The following is an 18,354-nucleotide window of genomic DNA, read 5'->3' as shown; positions in this document are numbered from 1 at the left end:
TAAAATTTCTAATTCCATCCTATTTTATTACTCGTATTAATATTTATCATTGAGAATGTAAAATATACAATTAAATTAATTATTTTATCATAGTTATCTATATTGAATTAAATTTTATTAAATTAAATTAATTAAAAATTCATTCAACTAAAAATTCAATATATCAACTAATCCCGTGGTGTATATTCTTCCAGTTATTCTCGACCTAATTATATTTCTAATGTTAAAAAATGTTTTCAGTATGGACAAAATACACAGATCGGTATGCAGGATTTCTCATTCAATATAAATACAATTGAAATATGAAAATTCGCAGATTCCAGCAGGATTAAAAGTTAAGATACTATCTCTAAATTCTGTTCATCGTGACTCGTAATACACGAAACACAATTTCCATCGTTAACATTTACTACATTTATCGCATAAAGACTGTTATCAATCGCTTTATCTTTGTTATTGTATGTATCTTCATCTCTCTGCTGACACGAACGTCCGTCAGGCAGATTTTCATTCGATTGACATGATTTTGAACCTTCTTCGTCATAGATAGTAAACCTTTTTAGATCGATGTTTGTGGAAGCTGGAATAACCTGCTTTTTTTCTAGTTTCTTGTTTATGGATAGTGCTTGTTGTTTGGTTGATAAGTCTGAACATGAATCTTCTATGAATTTTTCTTTCGAGCAGCATTGAGATGAACTGCAGTGCTCGCCATGACAACGTATCAAGCAATCGGCTTTTTCCGTATTTGATCTCAACTGTTAAATTAAGAATTAATAAAATAAGGAAAATAAGGTAAGGAAGATTCTTTTTGTTTTTTACTTTGGTGTTAATTGCTTGAGTATTTAACATATCGTAGTAATGAACATAGGATAAAACGACAATATTTTGTTAATCAGATTTATAGAAGAAAAAACATAATGCTCACACACATAAAATGGGAATGGTATTTTCTTCTTATTCATTCTCAATCTATAAAAGTCAGTATTCTATGGAGTTGTGGCAATTTTAATAATCTTTCAGTGATCTCAAATACCTAAATCTTAATTATTTTAAGTTACAACATTTGTGTGAAATGATATTTCTACTATAATTGTGTCACTTTTTAAGTTTAGTTTATATATGTCGACAAATTATTATCTTAAGTTATGATAATATTTGAAAACTTTTACTATATGGTAAGATTAATCGACAGGAAATACGAAACAAAAATATTTAATGGAAAATTTCATTAACAATGAAATATATTTTCCGGAAGCAAACAATAATCATTTATCATACCAAGAATAAAAACGTCCATTATCAACGTACAAATTTACATAGCTATTTTTGACAATATAATAAACATTCGATGTAAAGTATTTTATTCAAAATATATATACTAAAAATTATCATAATTCCTTGGGACAATTTTCTGAATATCGCTCTTTATGTTTTTGGATAATAAAAATCATAATAATAATTCATCGAAAGTGCTATAAACTACAACCACTAACAAATAGTTGTCGAAAGTGACACAACTCAAAATATGAACCAATCCGAACAATCCGTAAGAGAACGATTTTTTTCACTTAACCACGAAAATTCAACATTTATGTGTAGTTCAATAATTGGATTAATAATTTAGCACTATGAAAGTTACAAATATCCCGAATTATCGTAATTTTAACATGGGTATAATATATAATCTTGTAGATATCTAATATCAATTTACATTTCACATCATATTTATACATGTTTGATTTCTTAATATTCTTTTTTACAATTCGTGTCTATTTAAAAATATTTGCTTACATACCTTGTAAAATTCTGGCTGTATTGTAACTTGAGTTATTCCTATCTGTATGAAAAAGGCTGTTACTTCGTCGGTAATACTGGCATAAACCTGCGCAACAGAGTGTTATTCCTTATTCAATACACCCACTAAATGCAGTAAACTAATGATGGGATCATGTTCGGATATGGACTAATTCATATCATTCAATACTAAGACTTTACTCCATAGAATTGAATACTACTAATAACATGCAGAGTGTCCTCAAAATCATGGTACAACCGGGCGGGTGGTGGTTTTACATGCAAAAATAAATCGAAAAATGAAGAATATTTTTTCATTTCAGGCTTCGTTTCCGAAAAAAATGATCTCAAAAATTCCTCAGATACCCGTGCATTAACTGTTTTCGAGGTATGTTGCCTGTGTTTCTACTCGTATTTTTATTATTAAAGATGGACAATGTCGCGATTGTATAATGGTTCGTCCATTGTAAGTAAGGTGCTTGTCAAGTATTGGATCGTCGCAAATTGATTTCGAAGCTTGGAAGGACTACTTGCACCTTTCAAAAATCTGCTTATAACTACTTCGATGTTCGAACAAATTGAATCCCTTACAAGTAGTAAAAAAACATAAAAGTCAGAAAGGCATTACCTTTATTAGAATTTCATTAAATTCTCTTAACTAGACAAATTCTCCAGAAATTATAGGCAATAAATAAGATTCCTATAAATTTTATTTGAACGTTTGCATTTGTAACGAACCGGAAAAATTAATTTAAGCGAACCAAAAATTTCTGATAAAGGGCTGGTACAGTTTTGGACTAGCGTTTGACTATACGTTTATTTAGTACCAGCCAAAGTACTCGTAGGGGATTCGAATCTTTTACATTTAGGTTCAAGTTTAAAACTTGAAAAAGTGGCAGTTCTTTTTCTCAAGACTCTAATCTAATTGGTTAGTGTTCGAATCTACTTGCGATGTACTTAAACCCATCACTGCAGGAAACTCACCATTGGATCCAAGAATATGATGTGAACCGTAGAGATTATCTTCTGGCCTGTTAATTGCCAAACATGTAAGTCGTGTACGTTCACGATACCAGGAAAAGCTTCTAGTAATTCTCTCTTAAGAGAATCAATGTTTATGTGATTAGGGATTGTTTGCAGCAGTATCAGTCCAGATTCTTTCACTATAATAAAAATTTGCACGCATGTCATGATCAAATTAAAAAGTGCTTTGCTAGAAATTGGATCAATTTTAAATGGAATAAAAATTGTATTAATCAGTTGAATCAATCACGATAGTTAATGTTAATATAATAAAAATGTCTTTGTAAGACAGGAAAAAATAGTCTTTGATTTAAACAGAATCAAAGTATGGGACGATTAAAATATTTAAGAGTTCAACATAATTACTAGTTCTTACACCCAATTCCATTTTTTAACTGAAGAATCTCAACAACTATTTCTTATTCGTTTATCCTTGTCACGAAACGCTTGAAAATAAAAAAAATTCTGTTTGATACTCTAACTTCAAAGTACTGCTTCTAAATTCTTATTTTTTTTAATTTTCGATATTTATTTTTCATTTTGCTTCATATATACACACACTCACACTCACACTCACACTCACACTCACACTCACACACGCGCACGCGCACACACAGACACACAGGCACACTGACACGCACACACGTACACACGTACACACATATATATATAATCACACTCATTCTAATTAGAAATCTTTTTGGTTCCTCTGTTCAAATAAGCAGGATGATCAGAATCATGTTAATCAGAATTGGACTAAATGTCTTATAATCGAGTAATTTTTAGCCATTTCAACGATAGGTCAAACACAGAACCAAAATATTTCCATTCGGAAAAGCTATGTGCGAATAAAATTTCATTTGGAAATATTTATTATACCTAATATTACCAATCTAACATCTTTCCAGTAATTTTTTATTTACATTTTAATACTTACTATATGAATAGCTAAGTGCGAAGAGTGAAATGGCTGAAATAATTGCGAAAAGCGGATCGATGTATTTGGCTACGTTAGAATCGGTAAAATATACTAAAATGGACACGAGAATAACAAAAACACAGCCCAAGGCATCACGACACGTTTCTCGTAGACCTTGGCTTTTTGGTATACCCAGAGGACTTCGCCTAGTTTGCGAAGATAACTGTTCTTCGCCTTCTTTTGCTTGCTGCGAACTGTTCCTAAAAATAAACAACGCATATCTTACTGTTAGTTTCGGAAATCTTCCATATTTCTTTTGAATTTGGATTAGCCAAGAAACTATATGTATATAGTAAAATCATAGAGTGCAGATATTTATGCAAATTCTTATTTTTATGAATATAGTTTCAAAAATGGAATTCAGACGGAAATTTATTTTATCTACTGTACCATAACAAATATTACACGCAGGATATTTCATATATTTTTGAATATTTTGTGTATTTTTGGATTTCTCCATAAATGCAAAGAAATTTATGGTTCGGTCATAATATATTTTTTCTAATTTCTCTATCAAGCATTGAAGAGTTCGATGACGTACTCAAATTCTCAAAAGTTCCGAATAATATATTGTTCGCAATAAATTTATTTGTATAGTATATGTCTATACATATTTATATATGTATAGTGTCCTTCGTAACTGAGAACTATATGATTCTATATGGACAAACAAATCTAAAGCTAAAAATGAAATCTTTTCGAAAGAATATAATGATATATATTTTCGAATTACAATGATTTTACTTTTCATAATCATAATAAAAAGGTGTAATAAAATATTACGATGTATACAAATGACTTTTACTTGCACACTTGTAGAATTATTTTGCTACTGACAAGCGCTTTATCTTGATCACTTTTTAATTTTTTAATTATAAATCAAATTAAGGAACTTCTTCTAAACTTATGGAAAGACTTCTGACTCTAATATAACTTACATCACATTTAAATAGTAAATGTACATAACAGTAATATCATAAATAATGAAATATATAATTGCTACTATGTTTTAGTAGGAATTTTAAATTTATAGTTTGTTAATCTATTTTCATTTCTCTATTTGAATTCTATTGTGTAAAAACATGTATTTACGTAAACATACGCAGACTAATTATACTGTTCACTAAATTTTAATGTTTTCTCGATTTTGTAATCTTCAGTAGATGATTCCTGCACATTTCTGTAAGCTAAGCACAAAAAATCAATTTTGAAAAAAAATTGCAAATTTTCAACTTTGGAGATATATTGCGTTTGTAGAGTAGAAGCTATGCAATTGCATTTGGGACAAAAAAATGATGTAAGCTCTACTAAAACGCGCCATTTTTTGCTTACATTTCTCAATTTATTCCAAAAGTTCTAGCAGAAAATCTAACCATAACACGCCATAGAGTAGATATTTTCGTTACGAAAAGTATCAAGCAAAACTAGAAAATCATGTTTTGTTTAAAATATAAAAGAGTAGCAGTTTGACGAAACACATGGCAACGGCAGTGGTACTCAATGTTAGCGGATGTCTCGCCCGTCGTTCGGCCTAATGGAATTGATAAACGCGCACGGTCCTTAACCGCCGAAATTGAGTACCATTACCGCCGCCACATGTTTTGTCAAACTTCTTCGTTTTTACACTTTTACGTTGAAATCAAAACATGATTTTCTAGTTTTTCTTGATGCTTTCCTGAACCAAAGTATTTTATCTATCACGAGCTAGTGTTGGGTGCGTATTAGGCGCCCTTCGCGCATTGATCATTATTTATACATATTTAAATGTTTTTAATGCATTAACAATACATATCATTTTGTTCAAAAGAGTCCACAGAATATTTTCGTCCCAACCGCAACTCGGTAACTGCTACTCTAACAGCACAAGACATATCCAAAGTTGAAAATTTGCAATTTTTTTCAAAATTGATTTTCTCGAAAACCGTCGGTTCTAGGAAAAAACGGTTTGCAAAATTAGGTACGTGTTAAACAGTGTTATCAAATAACATGCAGTTATTATAATATTACATACCGTCGTAGTATCACATCTCCATTCATTGTAACGTGGAGAACCAGACCCTGATTGAAGGTGTATCCTCCAATTAGTATGTAACAAAAAGCATTAAGGAGGATACCACACGCGCCAATTGTGAGAACAGGCATCGGATGGTGCATTTCATCCAAATGATCTATATGCACCAGAGTTTGTAAAGCTTCGACCAGCAAAGAAAAGCAAAAAGACGCGAGAAAAACGCAACAAATAAGCATCGTAACGATATCTATTCTCGCCCAGCCAAATGTATTCTTCATCCTCCTATCCGATCGTGATTGCTGAAAAGTAAATTTTTTGTTTTTTCACGTGTTTTTTAAATATAATTCAATAAATAGTTCTTCAAATTTCGATCGTGCTTTTAATTATGCGTTATAGTTTGTGTCGGCGCAATGTTTCGCTAACATTACAGTTCACTTCTTTGGAATAGACCTGGAACAGTTGTTACAGGTGAACGCCAGAACAGGAAATTTAAACGATAAGGTTTGAAACAGTTTCTACTTCTAGTAACTTCTATTCTTCTAGTAACGTTGACGAGATGTCAGCACAAAGTGAGACAGACGATTAAGAACACGATCGAAACCTGAAAAACCATAAATATATCATCCAATCGTCATGGAAGCCTAAGATCTAAATAATATCTTAATAAAGGTTAAAATGATAGGGGATAATAATTGGAGCCTTGAATTCTAAAATGGTTCACCAATATTTTGAGAAAATTAATTTTCTTTAATTCATTGTATTCTTCATAGATCTTTACCATACATCTTTATCATATTTATATTTTTATACATAACCACCTTTTTTTAAAAAAAATCTTGGTAAAACCAAAAGTTGTTTTGGAAATCATCGAATAATTTATTGATATTTAACAAACCAAATATTTATTTTTAATCACTGTCCCAATTTCACTTTTGGAATCTTTGCAAGCTTTTCGGTGTGTTGGGTATATTTCTGTATTAAATTTTCAAAGTAAGAACGATCTGATTACAAATTGAATTATTTTATTTTTACCTTTGTTTTCGTCGACAAAGACGTCGTAGAACCGCGTTCATCCCCATTTATGCGAATTACTGAATTTCGTAAGGAACTGGAAACGCTATTTTCACTATGACTGATGCTGCTTTGACGATGGCTATACTACAAAAAAGAAATATGTTAATACTTAAATTAATTATTATTCTCTATAAATTGTATTCTCAATAAAAAAATATTTTAAGATACTTTTGAAATAAAATTCAATACAAAGTTCTTTCTCATTATTGTTTATTTTGATCAATAATAATTGTCGCATTTTCTAATAGTTAAAGTTTAGCTATATTCTTGATAAAGTAAACAAAATGTTGTTCGTTTTATACGAAATATTTCACAAAATTTATGGAGTTTTCATATTATCTAATAATAGTAAGATTGGTGGAAGGTACAGAATCAAGAATAATATGAAAGAATCAGTATTTTGAGATATAACGGAGAATATCAGAAGATAAGGGCAATAACTATTTCAGACTAATCATCTAAGAAAGAGGGAACAAAGGACCAAAAACTAATGGCGAGGTTCAAACGTGCAAACGATGAACAAGGAAATAAATTTTAATTTGAAAGAGAAAGAACGAAGGTGTAGACTATATGAGGGAGAAAAAGAAATTGTAGAGTACTGAAGAGTAGATGCAAGGAAATGAAGGCAGAAAGAAGAGGAAGAGAGAGAATATGTTTTAGAGAAATGCGGTTCAAGAAAGGACTGGATAAAGAAAATAAGTAGGAAAATAAAGAAAAGGGAAAGGGAGTAGAGAGGATAGAAAAGTATGGAGAGGAAGCATACGAAGAGGATAGAGAATGAGTTAAAATAACTGATAGAGAAAGAACCATACAAAGAAAAGGAGTGCTGTACAATGCGATACTAAAAATAATAGGAATAAATGGCGAACAAGACCATAGATGATTTAGGTCTCAAGACAAACAAATATATTTACTATATGTAGACGTATATAGGTTATGTTAAAAGCAAATATAAGGATGTAAAACCAAACCCCCTCAAGGCCCAAAAGAGCAAATGAGCTATCAATAAATGATACTCTCTGTTGATTATAATATAATAATAGAAATATGAAATTGATATGAATTCTATAACTTATTGTGACTATTAGTTTTTATAACGATAAATCACTAACATTAATTTATTTCTAATTAGTTTATATAGTTGTAAATAATTGCGTTCTGAATTACAAACATTTGAAACTTAATTTACGCTTTCTTAAACAAATAAGTTAATCGTGTACGTTATTCAGTTTTGTAAGACTTGTTTTACAAAGTAGTTAATAACATGCATATATACGATTAACTTTAATTGAATACAAATTAAGATTTTTATCATCATGGGAAATGATAACGATAACACAATCTACTCTCGTCTATTATAACTATGTACTCTGCGCATGTTTATACTAGATATTATATTAAACGAAAAACAAACTATATCAATTTCAGAAATTTTATTCTGGAACGCTTAGCGTAAGCGGTTCTGACCAATCACCAGTCAATTTTAGGCAATTGTATTTATGACTCACGATTTTTTACCGTCTATTTAGTTTGTTTTAATCGTTGTTCCCTTTCTACTTATAATTTGCTCCATATTTTATATTAACTATTTATTTTTGTAGGATATTTTTTAATGGTATTTATAATTTCAAGTAATTCTGAATTTTTTTAGTGTATAATTTGTAATATTTTGTTACAACGAAAATAGAAAGTGAAGCTATATGTGTTTAATTTATAATAAAATATTATTAAACGGAACACCTATATTTACTTATGCTATGTTATAAAAAATTTTGATAATTGTAGAAGCAAGTTATATGGAAAGAGAAACAATTTGTTGAGTTTTGTTATAAAACATAGATCACGAAATTTTAACTAACTCATAAGGACAAAAAAATTTTCTTCTACATTTTCGTTCTTCTTACTCCTTATTAAAGTAAATAAAATTATGTCAATTACCTTTGGATATTTTTTGCGTTGTCATATGCATTTTGCAAAGTTTTGAACCTTTAAATTTTCTATGAAAGCATAACGCATAAACACCTGCAGTCTAATTATAACTAATCTACTATTATTTTTTAAACATACATTACCTAATTAACTTAATTCCAACAATCAGTAGATAATTTTTTATGATATAACATGAGTGATGAATACACGTATTTTATTTAATAATATTTATCAACTAGGTTTATTTTTGTTTTAATGAAACATTACAAGTTATACGCTAACGAAATTCATGATTATTAAAAATTATTATTAATTAATTAGTATAAAAAATGAAGTAAATTGAAAATATAAATAAGAAAAAAATTTTTTAAAAAGTTCGAAGATCGAAAAATCATGTGCATCATCGTGCTATGATAAAATTAATCAACTTCTTTGAAATCAAAATCCTTCAGTGTTTTTCTTTTTTTCTGATAACGAGATAACACATTTCTGAAGCATCAATCCAATGGTACAAACACACGTTAAGTTCTTACAACGAATTCAAAATGTCACCGATTAGATAAATAAGAAAAATGAAAAAATTATTTTAAAAAATCATATATAATAAGGAATAGAAAAAAATGATGTTATTCAGAATATAAAAATAACAACATAATAATATATTTAAAAGTACAAAAGACTATAGAGAATTATTATCGTCGAATCAAATAATATTCAGAAGCGTAGAATTTAAAATGTTACATATTCATGAAATAGAAGAAAATGTCTTTTTCAAGGGTACAAATATTCCCAAAAATGATAAGCACACAAGAGAACATCGTTCCAATGGAGCAAAGAAATAGAATAAAATTAATACGAATGTTATAAAATCAATAATAAAGTTTCAATACTTCGTCATAATCCTTCTTAACATTGAATACGTATCATTAGACTGCGAATACTTATGTAAATTCGTATCTTCACAAATATGATTTAGGAAATATAGGATACATAGAAAATTGTTTTATCTATTAAATGCTATAGAGACCACTGTACGTGTATGTGTAATTTATTAGCATTATACATTTTTGTATATTACATGTATTTTGTGCATTTTTTGGATGTTCAAATTTCTCATAATTGTATAAAAATCCACAGTCTACATATATCATATATCATTTACATTATCATTCAATATCGTAATAAATTTCTTGTTCTTTGATACAGTTGATAAACATTGCAACAGAATTTAATGGATAATATTGACGCGGGCAAACTCAAATCAAAAATCAATTCAAACTTAGGAGAAAGAACATTTCATATACAGGATATGTTTGTTGTTTATATGAAATATTCTTTATTATGGTAGATAGTTGATGATCGTCAAAAGGAATAGTTTGATAAGCTGGATAATTTACGGTGAAACTTACCTTGATGGAGGCGATACAACCAACAAGTGCTATGATGTTGCATAGCATGTGATAGGCATTGAGGAGTAACGTGAGCGAATGAGTCACATGACTGGCGACCATTTCGACGATAAAGAAAGCGGTGGTGAAAAACAGGATCAGGTACAATTGGACGGGCTGCAGTCTTCTGAACCATTCTTTCACAGCCATGATCCTGCAGCAAAGCCACACGGTGAACGTTCCTACTTTATCCCAGATACTGCACATATACATATAGAAGAACCACAATTCCACGGTTCTATCTGCTGAGAGATAGGATACCGTTGCTCTATTACTTTCTCTTATAATTAGAGCAAAATTGCATTTTTGTGCAGTTATGTGATATTTGAATGTAAAAATTCGCGGAATCTACATATAGGATATGCAAAAATATACAGATTGTATATATGCCTTAATACTTTTTTATACAGAGTACAAAGATCCATTGATTAATGTAAGAAAAAGTTAGTTCTATTTGAGAGATAGAAATAGTTCTTAAATATTCAAAACGTTTCCGCTTTCGGAATGAACACTAGGTCATTCATATTATTCGCAACCATTTAATTTTGCCTAATAAAATGTTGTCTATCTTTTACCATATCATAGCTATAGTTTGTCCCCGTTATGGAACGCCCCGTATAAAATATCCAAAGTATAAATGACACTCATTATAATATTTAACAGATAAAACAAATTTCTGCTTAGGTTCTATCTTTTTCAATTGTGATCAGGAAATATTGTATTTGCATGAATATCCACACTAATAAAATATTATACTTATAATACACTATATATATACTTATGATACTACAATATACTATAAAACAACATACTATAGTATATCTACTTATAATATAATAAAATAGGATTACATATTTGAATCACCTACACTGCCTCACAAAAGTATTTCAACACTTATCGTGTTGTTTTGTGTCTATATTATGTGTGTCATATAGAATATTTTGAAATTTCATTAACACTATAATGGGCAGATTACGGATATTTACGCAAATCCATACTTTGAGAACGTAATAAAAGAATATAAGGTAAATAGAGATTGGTTTCTCCGACAAAATATTATATTATATAGCTTCAGATATATTAGATATTTAGATACTTTTTACTATATGTGTATTCGGCAAATTTTTGCAACTTGACATTTTCTATAAGTAAATAAATATTCGCGGCCTAATCGCGATTATCACGATTACACTATTATTACAACCAGTTTGAACATGTAGAATTTCAACATTGAAAGTTACGAGATATTTATCACAAACAAATGTTTGACAAAAATTTAGAATACAGCAAGAATATCTATCTTGAGTATACATATATAGGACAAATATCAAACATGATCCTGCTAAATAATGCAGTTTATAAAAATAATTGATTGTTTAAACACTTTTGTGATCTCTGCTAAATACGTACCTATATTGAGTATCATAATGCAAATTATATGTATATAATACTCAATATAAGTAACTGTCGCATCGCTACGATTTTTCAAACACTTCTAATAATCTGAGAAAAAAATGTTTTTGATTTATCATTTTGATATAAGTTTTGTTAATTAGCTTTTAATTGGCCACAAATTTCAATACAAGAAATTTCCAAAAAACTGTTTTGATAATATTGTTTTCGTCAAGCCCATCTTGACTTTTTTAAATAAAGCTATGCATTTTCTACTACATATTGTTGTAGCTGATCTTAAGACGAGTTCAACGACTTACTATGCTATGACTTTGAAATGACTCTGAATCTTGAAATCTCGACTTAATCGAAGGAAATGTTATCGTTAAAAATTATTTTAATTCGATCAAATTACACATTTCGAAATGGTGAGCATCAACAAGAAAAATGTAAATCATATCCATATCACAGAAAGAACGTAAATGGCCTACAGAAATAGACAATCTTGTTTAATATGATATCAAATCATAAACGTGTAATGAACATTAATTGGGCACTTACAAACCCATTCCTTGGGTACCGCGGAACCCTGAATTGTTATCGTTAGATTTTAGATTGTTATATTTATTTATTATTTTCATTTCAAATGAAAAATACCCAGTTCCAATGTATTGTATTTGTTAACACAGTGATCTATTTAAGAAAGAGTTCATATTTCTAACACTTTTCATTATTATATCTCAAAACTACATAGTTACGTGATTATAAAATATCATAAGGGTATTATATTATTTTTATTTTCCTATGAAGAACATTTTTATCTCCATACACATTTCATTTTTATAATATCGAATGTTTATAGTCATATGAAAATATTACTAAATGATACGAAATTTAACATATTTCGATCTAATTAATTTAATATAATAAACACAATGGTGTGCAAATATTTTTCGTAATCAATGTTAAAATCGCTTAAATAAAAATAACGTTGCAAACAAAGTACTTTGACATAACAGGCACATACATTGAGATACAATAAGACACTTCACAAAATTCATATTTAAAGACCAGCTTAGAAAAATAGAAATTAATTTAACTCTTGCACTGCAATGTCTGGATCCCTTTGGACAAATCGGCAAAGAACAGAAGTTGTTTATGTTAGAATAATAAGAAGCCAAACGTATCTCTAAAACAGAGTTAACATCGATATTTAATGTAATCTCAGAATTTTATCTCCGAACGAACCTAGATACTGTTTCCCGTGTAGTTGATCGAGTCGTTCGTCTTTGGAAGATAGCCATGTTCCGTATTATTTTGGCCGTAAGAATCTCAACATATATTTCCTCTCTAACATACACAACTTCTGTCATTTATCGACTAGTCCGAAGGGATTTAGGCACTGTAGTACAAGAGTTAAATTAATTTCTATTTTTCTAAACTGATCTTTAAATGTGAATTCTGTGAAGAGTCTTATTGTATCTCAATTGCTTTCCTTGTCCCTTATTCTTACATTCGATGTTGATCCAAAATCAGATAAAACTGGTCAAGTTGTAAAAAGTTATCGTCAATTTTTAAGTACAGGATGGAGGAAAATGCTTAAACATTAAAAATGAAAGTTAGCCAACGAAATAGGAAAAGAAGCTCAATGTCTGTAAGAATGTGAACTATTTCATTGTATTGTAAGAAAAAATTACATTGTACTTATATTTCAGATGACCGTCTTCTCCTTATTGTGATAAATTTAAAATCCTTCGGCAAAACCAAACCGCCCTGTGTTCTCGCCTAATTATACTTCTAGTAACAGCTCATAGATGGCGAGCGACATTTGACTACGTAGTAAGCGTATATGTTACACTGTTGCCATTTTCATATGATATATTCTCGCGAGCGTGGATTCCGAGTTAAGTGGATAATCCGCACGTATTAGAGGATGTTATTTCATGTGACCCATAGTCACGATAACGTTGCGTCATGAATAATAATTGCTCTGTTCGAGCAATCTTTCATAACTTTAAGATATACGAGTATTCAGTATTTAGTATTTAGTAAAAAATAATACAAACTCGATTAAGTCCTTAACACTACACTCAGAAAATGTTATTTGTAAAAAAGTCCACAATAAATAATAAATGTTTATAAAAATCACAAAAATTCACTTTACATGTCAGATTGAAATATGTAATTTTTTTAGTTTTTATACAAAACGATTTCAAATGAAAATTCGTAGACAATTTTTGTAATTTTCACGTTTATGGAAATCACAAAATTCACTTTCAATTTATTATACAATAAAATATCGAATTTTTTCATTTACACAAAATGAAAACTTATAAACGAGAATTTATATATAATCCTCATAATAACTTATGTTTATAAAAAGTCACGAAAATTCGATTGTAACCGAAAATTTATACAGAATCTTTTTATAATTGTGATGTTTGTAAAAATTATGAAAATTAACTTGCAATTCATTTTAAAACAAAATATCCAACTTCTTCAGCTACGGAAGACAAAAATAGAAAATTCGCTTAGAATGTTCCTAATTTTTAGAATGTTGTCCGTATATATAGTAATATAAAACTACATTTCGGAGGTTTGGTGAATGCAGTAGAATTTGATTATTGTGACACCAATGTTCGGATAATTGAATTTTTCTCATAATCCAATAACTTTTTTTGATAAAACTATCACTATACTAATATATGTATATTCTAATAAGTATACATGGATTGTGAGTTGTTAAAAAAAAAATTGTGCTTATACTAGCATATATACATTCAATATGTACATTTAAATATACGTAAAGTTAGGAGAAGTTCATCTACACGTAAACAAACTACACAACATTTATTATAGGTTACAATATAGTACAAATATTACGTAATTGGAGTATTTGAATATCGTGTTTTAGAATACATAATTTACAAACATGTATTTAGTCAAAGTCCTAAATATAAATAAATGATCTCCAATATGCTTCTAACAGGATTTGACAGCAAATAGAAACGAAAATTTAACGTGTATCTATATTTATATTTAAGAATCATGAGGAGGAAATCGGAAACAAGCAAGCCTGAATGGGAAATTATTGTCAAACTGCATAAAGAAGGAAAATTATGACTTCTAAATAGAGCTAAATCAGATGGACAGTACACAACATAACAGAAAAGTATTTACAACAGTCATAGAAATATTGTAAACATATTTACACAATTGGACATTCTAGACGTTGAAGGTAATTACCAAGAGTAGAAAATACAGCTTTTTGTAGGACAATAATAAATGATAAAAATCCATTTATGTAATAAACTTTAACAAGGAGATGCCCGTACGATTATGCCAAGAGTTTATGGGAGAACAATATCCGTAGTACAGTTTCACGAAAGGAACCGTAATTAGCAAGAAAGACTTAAAAATACCAACGGTCAAAGAAGAAATCGACACGTACGCAGAAAAATATAAGGAAAGAACGGCAACACATCCAAACCAGCTGGCTGCTGAAGCGAGCAAAACTCTCATAGAAAAAAGACTAAAAAGAAAACAGCCCACTGACCTCACTAAAGAAATAAAATAGTCAAACTCAAAGATGGTATCCCGCTGGGGGTAGTCATCCACATGTTATTTAGCAATTAAGTTAGAAAAATTTGCCGAATGTCCAGCTGGACAAATTGTAAAGTATAAATTAAATAAAAAAAAAAAAAAAAGGAAAAAATTAGCAAGGAAGACAAACTGCCGTTCGATTCGAATGATTTCATTACTCACTGTACGCATACACTACATTCATACACTCTATTATACACAGACTACACTTATTTAAACAAACGATTCTAATATTCCTTTTCAATATGTCCAAAGTATGTGTGGTGTTCAAAAATTCTTTAAAACTCTCGATTATTCGTGGTAAGTGACAGAAATGTACATCTATCACGACTGCAACCGACACAGTCGACGGATGTGGTCGTCACACTCATCACATACGCGATACCGAAAGAAAAACATGAAGCACGACGCGATTGCCAAAGCCACGTGGTCGAGTTGTCTTCAGATGGTTTGACAGATTAGCTTCAAATGAAACAAATGAAACAATTAATTATAGAAACGTCAATTAATGACAAATTTGGGCGTGGTCCCAAATGAGAAAGATTGAGAAATGAGAATAGAGAATGCACAGATACATTGATACATTTAAATTTAAACATTTTTACTCTCACTTAATGTATATTAAAACTATTATAGAATTAGGAAATATAATTTTATTTTATTTAATATTATGTAATAATTAGTGTTTATTTTAATGTTTATAATGTTATGTTATATATTATATGTGATATAAAATTGTCCGAAATATATATAAATCATACGAAACAAAATTATTCGATTATCTAAAGAATGTGTCCACGACTAATTCGGATAATCAAGGATTCTCCTACAATATGAAAACTCGACACTCCGTAAATCCACACGAAATAATGATTTACCGTCACTTCGCCTTCAGTCGAGTCGATCAAGCACTCCACCACGTCTGTCCCCTCGAACCACACAGCTTGTTATGCTTTGTGACGTACTCTCCGTTGTGATAACGGACTTGAACGGAAAGAACCACTGTATTCCTGCTTCAATGAGGTTATTGCTTTTTTCCTGGGGCCAAGTAACCTCGCGAGCGAGAATACGAGAGTGAAAAGATTCACCAAACGAAATATTCATAATGGTGTAGCATTGGATAGATGGGTACATGACAATATACTGTGATTCATGAAATTATTTATTTGAACCAATTGGTTCATTGGTATACAATTGTATATACTTCGGGTATATCGTTTATAACTTGAAAATATGTAAAATACAATATTCAAAATCCAAATTATTTATTACCCTATTAGAAAGTTAACTAAAATAGAAAATTATTAAGAAATAATTTATTTGATCTTAACTAGGGACTAAAACAATACTGTTCAATAAATTTGAACTTTTTTCGATTTTGTAACCTTCAGTAAATGATTCTCGTATACTTTTGTGAGTTAAACACAAATCTGCAACACATTTTTTTCTTGAAATCTACAGTTTTCGAAAAAATCAATTTTGAAAAAAATTGTAAATTTTCAACTTTGGAGATATATTGCGTTTGTAGAGTAGAAGCTATGCAATTGCATTTGGGACAAAAAAATGATGTAAGCTCTACTAAAACGCGCCATTTTTTGCTTACATTTCTCAATTTATTCCAAAAGTTCTAGCAGAAAATCTAACCATAACACGCCATAGAGTAGATATTTTCGTTACGAAAAGTATCAAGTAAAACTAGAAAATCATGTTTTGTTTCCAATATAAAAGAGTAGCAGTTTGACGAAACACATGGTAACGGCAGTGGTACTCAATGTTAGCGGATGTCTCGCCCGTCGTTCGGCCTAATGGAATTGATAAACGCGCACGGTCCTTAACCGCCGAAATTGAGTACCATTGCCGCCGCCACATGTTTTGTCAAACTTCTTCGTTTTTACACTTTTACGTTGAAATCAAAACATGATTTTCTAGTTTTTTTTTTATAATAGTATTTTTTTGATAATTTTTCGCCGTCGTTGATTTATATTAGCATTACTGACCTGGAAATAATTAATACCTCGAAAGTAAGACATAATGCATTTTTAATACGTTTCCAATATTTCTATATTCCTATATTTGAAAACGCCATTCGTCTAATTTTTCACATTGTTTTTAAGGAAACTAACTTCTAAATACTTTTTAATTTGGATTATAATTGTTATGATCCCAGATTTAAGCACTTCCCATAAAAAGTTTTATGAATATATGTATTATGAAATTTTAAAAAATTTTACATGACACACATACTAATGTAGTCATGAAAGTTTTTTATACTAAATAACCAAATACTTTCGTGGGTCATTCTATGTACATTCAATGGGTGCAATGGTTTGTACAAACGTGTTTAGTCATTTTGCTAATCATATCTATCGGCAAATTATTTGTATTTTCTGAGAGATAATCGGAGAGCTTTGATGTGAACAGTCACAAACATTTTGCCCCTTTACATAGACTTGTTTACTTAAATGTAAAATGTTATGGTGAAAACTTTAGCTCTACAATATTTCTTAGGCATTTTAAGACATTATTGTTCATTCATTCGTTCATTCATTTATTCATTCATTTATTCATACACAATTCATTCGTTTTCGCATTTATTGGGATAAAAGAAGTAAAAATATAAAATATAACGTTACAAAAACTACATATACATATCATATCAATATGAAATCATAAAAGTAATAGGCTTAATATGTATTATATTAATATCTATAGCCCCGCCCCTCTCTAAGTAAGCCTCAATAATGTACTTACAATCTCCTTAGTACTGAAAAAATTAAAGATTTTATAACGTCTAACGTAATTTTATCTTAAGAATTTTGTGAATTAAGCATTTTAATTTTTGCAACTTTTCTACGAAATAAATTATTAATAATGATATTGATATGCAAGTATTAATAATTTTGTGGCGAAGTGCATTTTTAGTTTTTGATAAATAAGGTAAGCTTCCATAACTGACTATACATGTATTCATATAATGACTTGTGAAAGCATTTGAGCATTTGCTATAGAAGCTTTTATGGGTATATGAAAGATTATAAATAGGTACAACCAAAGAAATATGATCTAAAGATCGAGATTTATATCATTCTCTTATTTTGGGT

General features: G+C 29.5%; 1 protein-coding gene across 7 annotated transcripts in view; it reads right to left on the bottom strand.

The window, feature by feature from the left end:
* Positions 1-212: 212 nt before the first annotated feature.
* ZnT77C (Zinc transporter 77C) overlaps positions 213-18,354 on the bottom strand; it is a 28,164-nt gene continuing 10,022 nt past the window's right edge. Inside the window, exons 1-9 of one of the 7 annotated variants that reach the window (XM_069117501.1) lie at positions 13,348-13,762; positions 13,164-13,248; positions 10,220-10,412; positions 6,840-6,965; positions 5,808-6,106; positions 3,755-3,996; positions 2,779-2,957; positions 1,796-1,882; positions 213-755 (exon numbers count right to left, since the gene is read on the bottom strand). In XM_069117501.1, coding sequence (XP_068973602.1) covers positions 336-755; positions 1,796-1,882; positions 2,779-2,957; positions 3,755-3,996; positions 5,808-6,106; positions 6,840-6,965; positions 10,220-10,412; positions 13,164-13,165 — 1,548 coding nt within the window. In that variant the 5' untranslated portion in view covers positions 13,166-13,248; positions 13,348-13,762 and the 3' untranslated portion in view covers positions 213-335. Of the gene's footprint in view, positions 756-1,795; positions 1,883-2,778; positions 2,958-3,754; positions 3,997-5,807; positions 6,107-6,839; positions 6,966-10,219; positions 10,413-12,211; positions 12,344-13,163; positions 13,249-13,347; positions 13,763-15,101; positions 15,384-15,415; positions 16,103-16,131; positions 16,233-18,354 lie in introns of those variants that run through there. The other 6 variants (XM_069117503.1, XM_069117505.1, XM_069117500.1 and 3 more) reach the window with 6 other exon arrangements.

This window comes from Bombus flavifrons, chromosome 7 (genome assembly GCF_040668555.2).
Source record: "Bombus flavifrons isolate JBK064 chromosome 7, iyBomFlav1_principal, whole genome shotgun sequence".
Lineage (NCBI taxonomy): Eukaryota > Metazoa > Arthropoda > Insecta > Hymenoptera > Apidae > Bombus > Bombus flavifrons.
The sequence above is the reverse complement of the archived record's forward strand: the minus strand, read 5'-3'. Positions and strand labels throughout refer to the sequence as shown.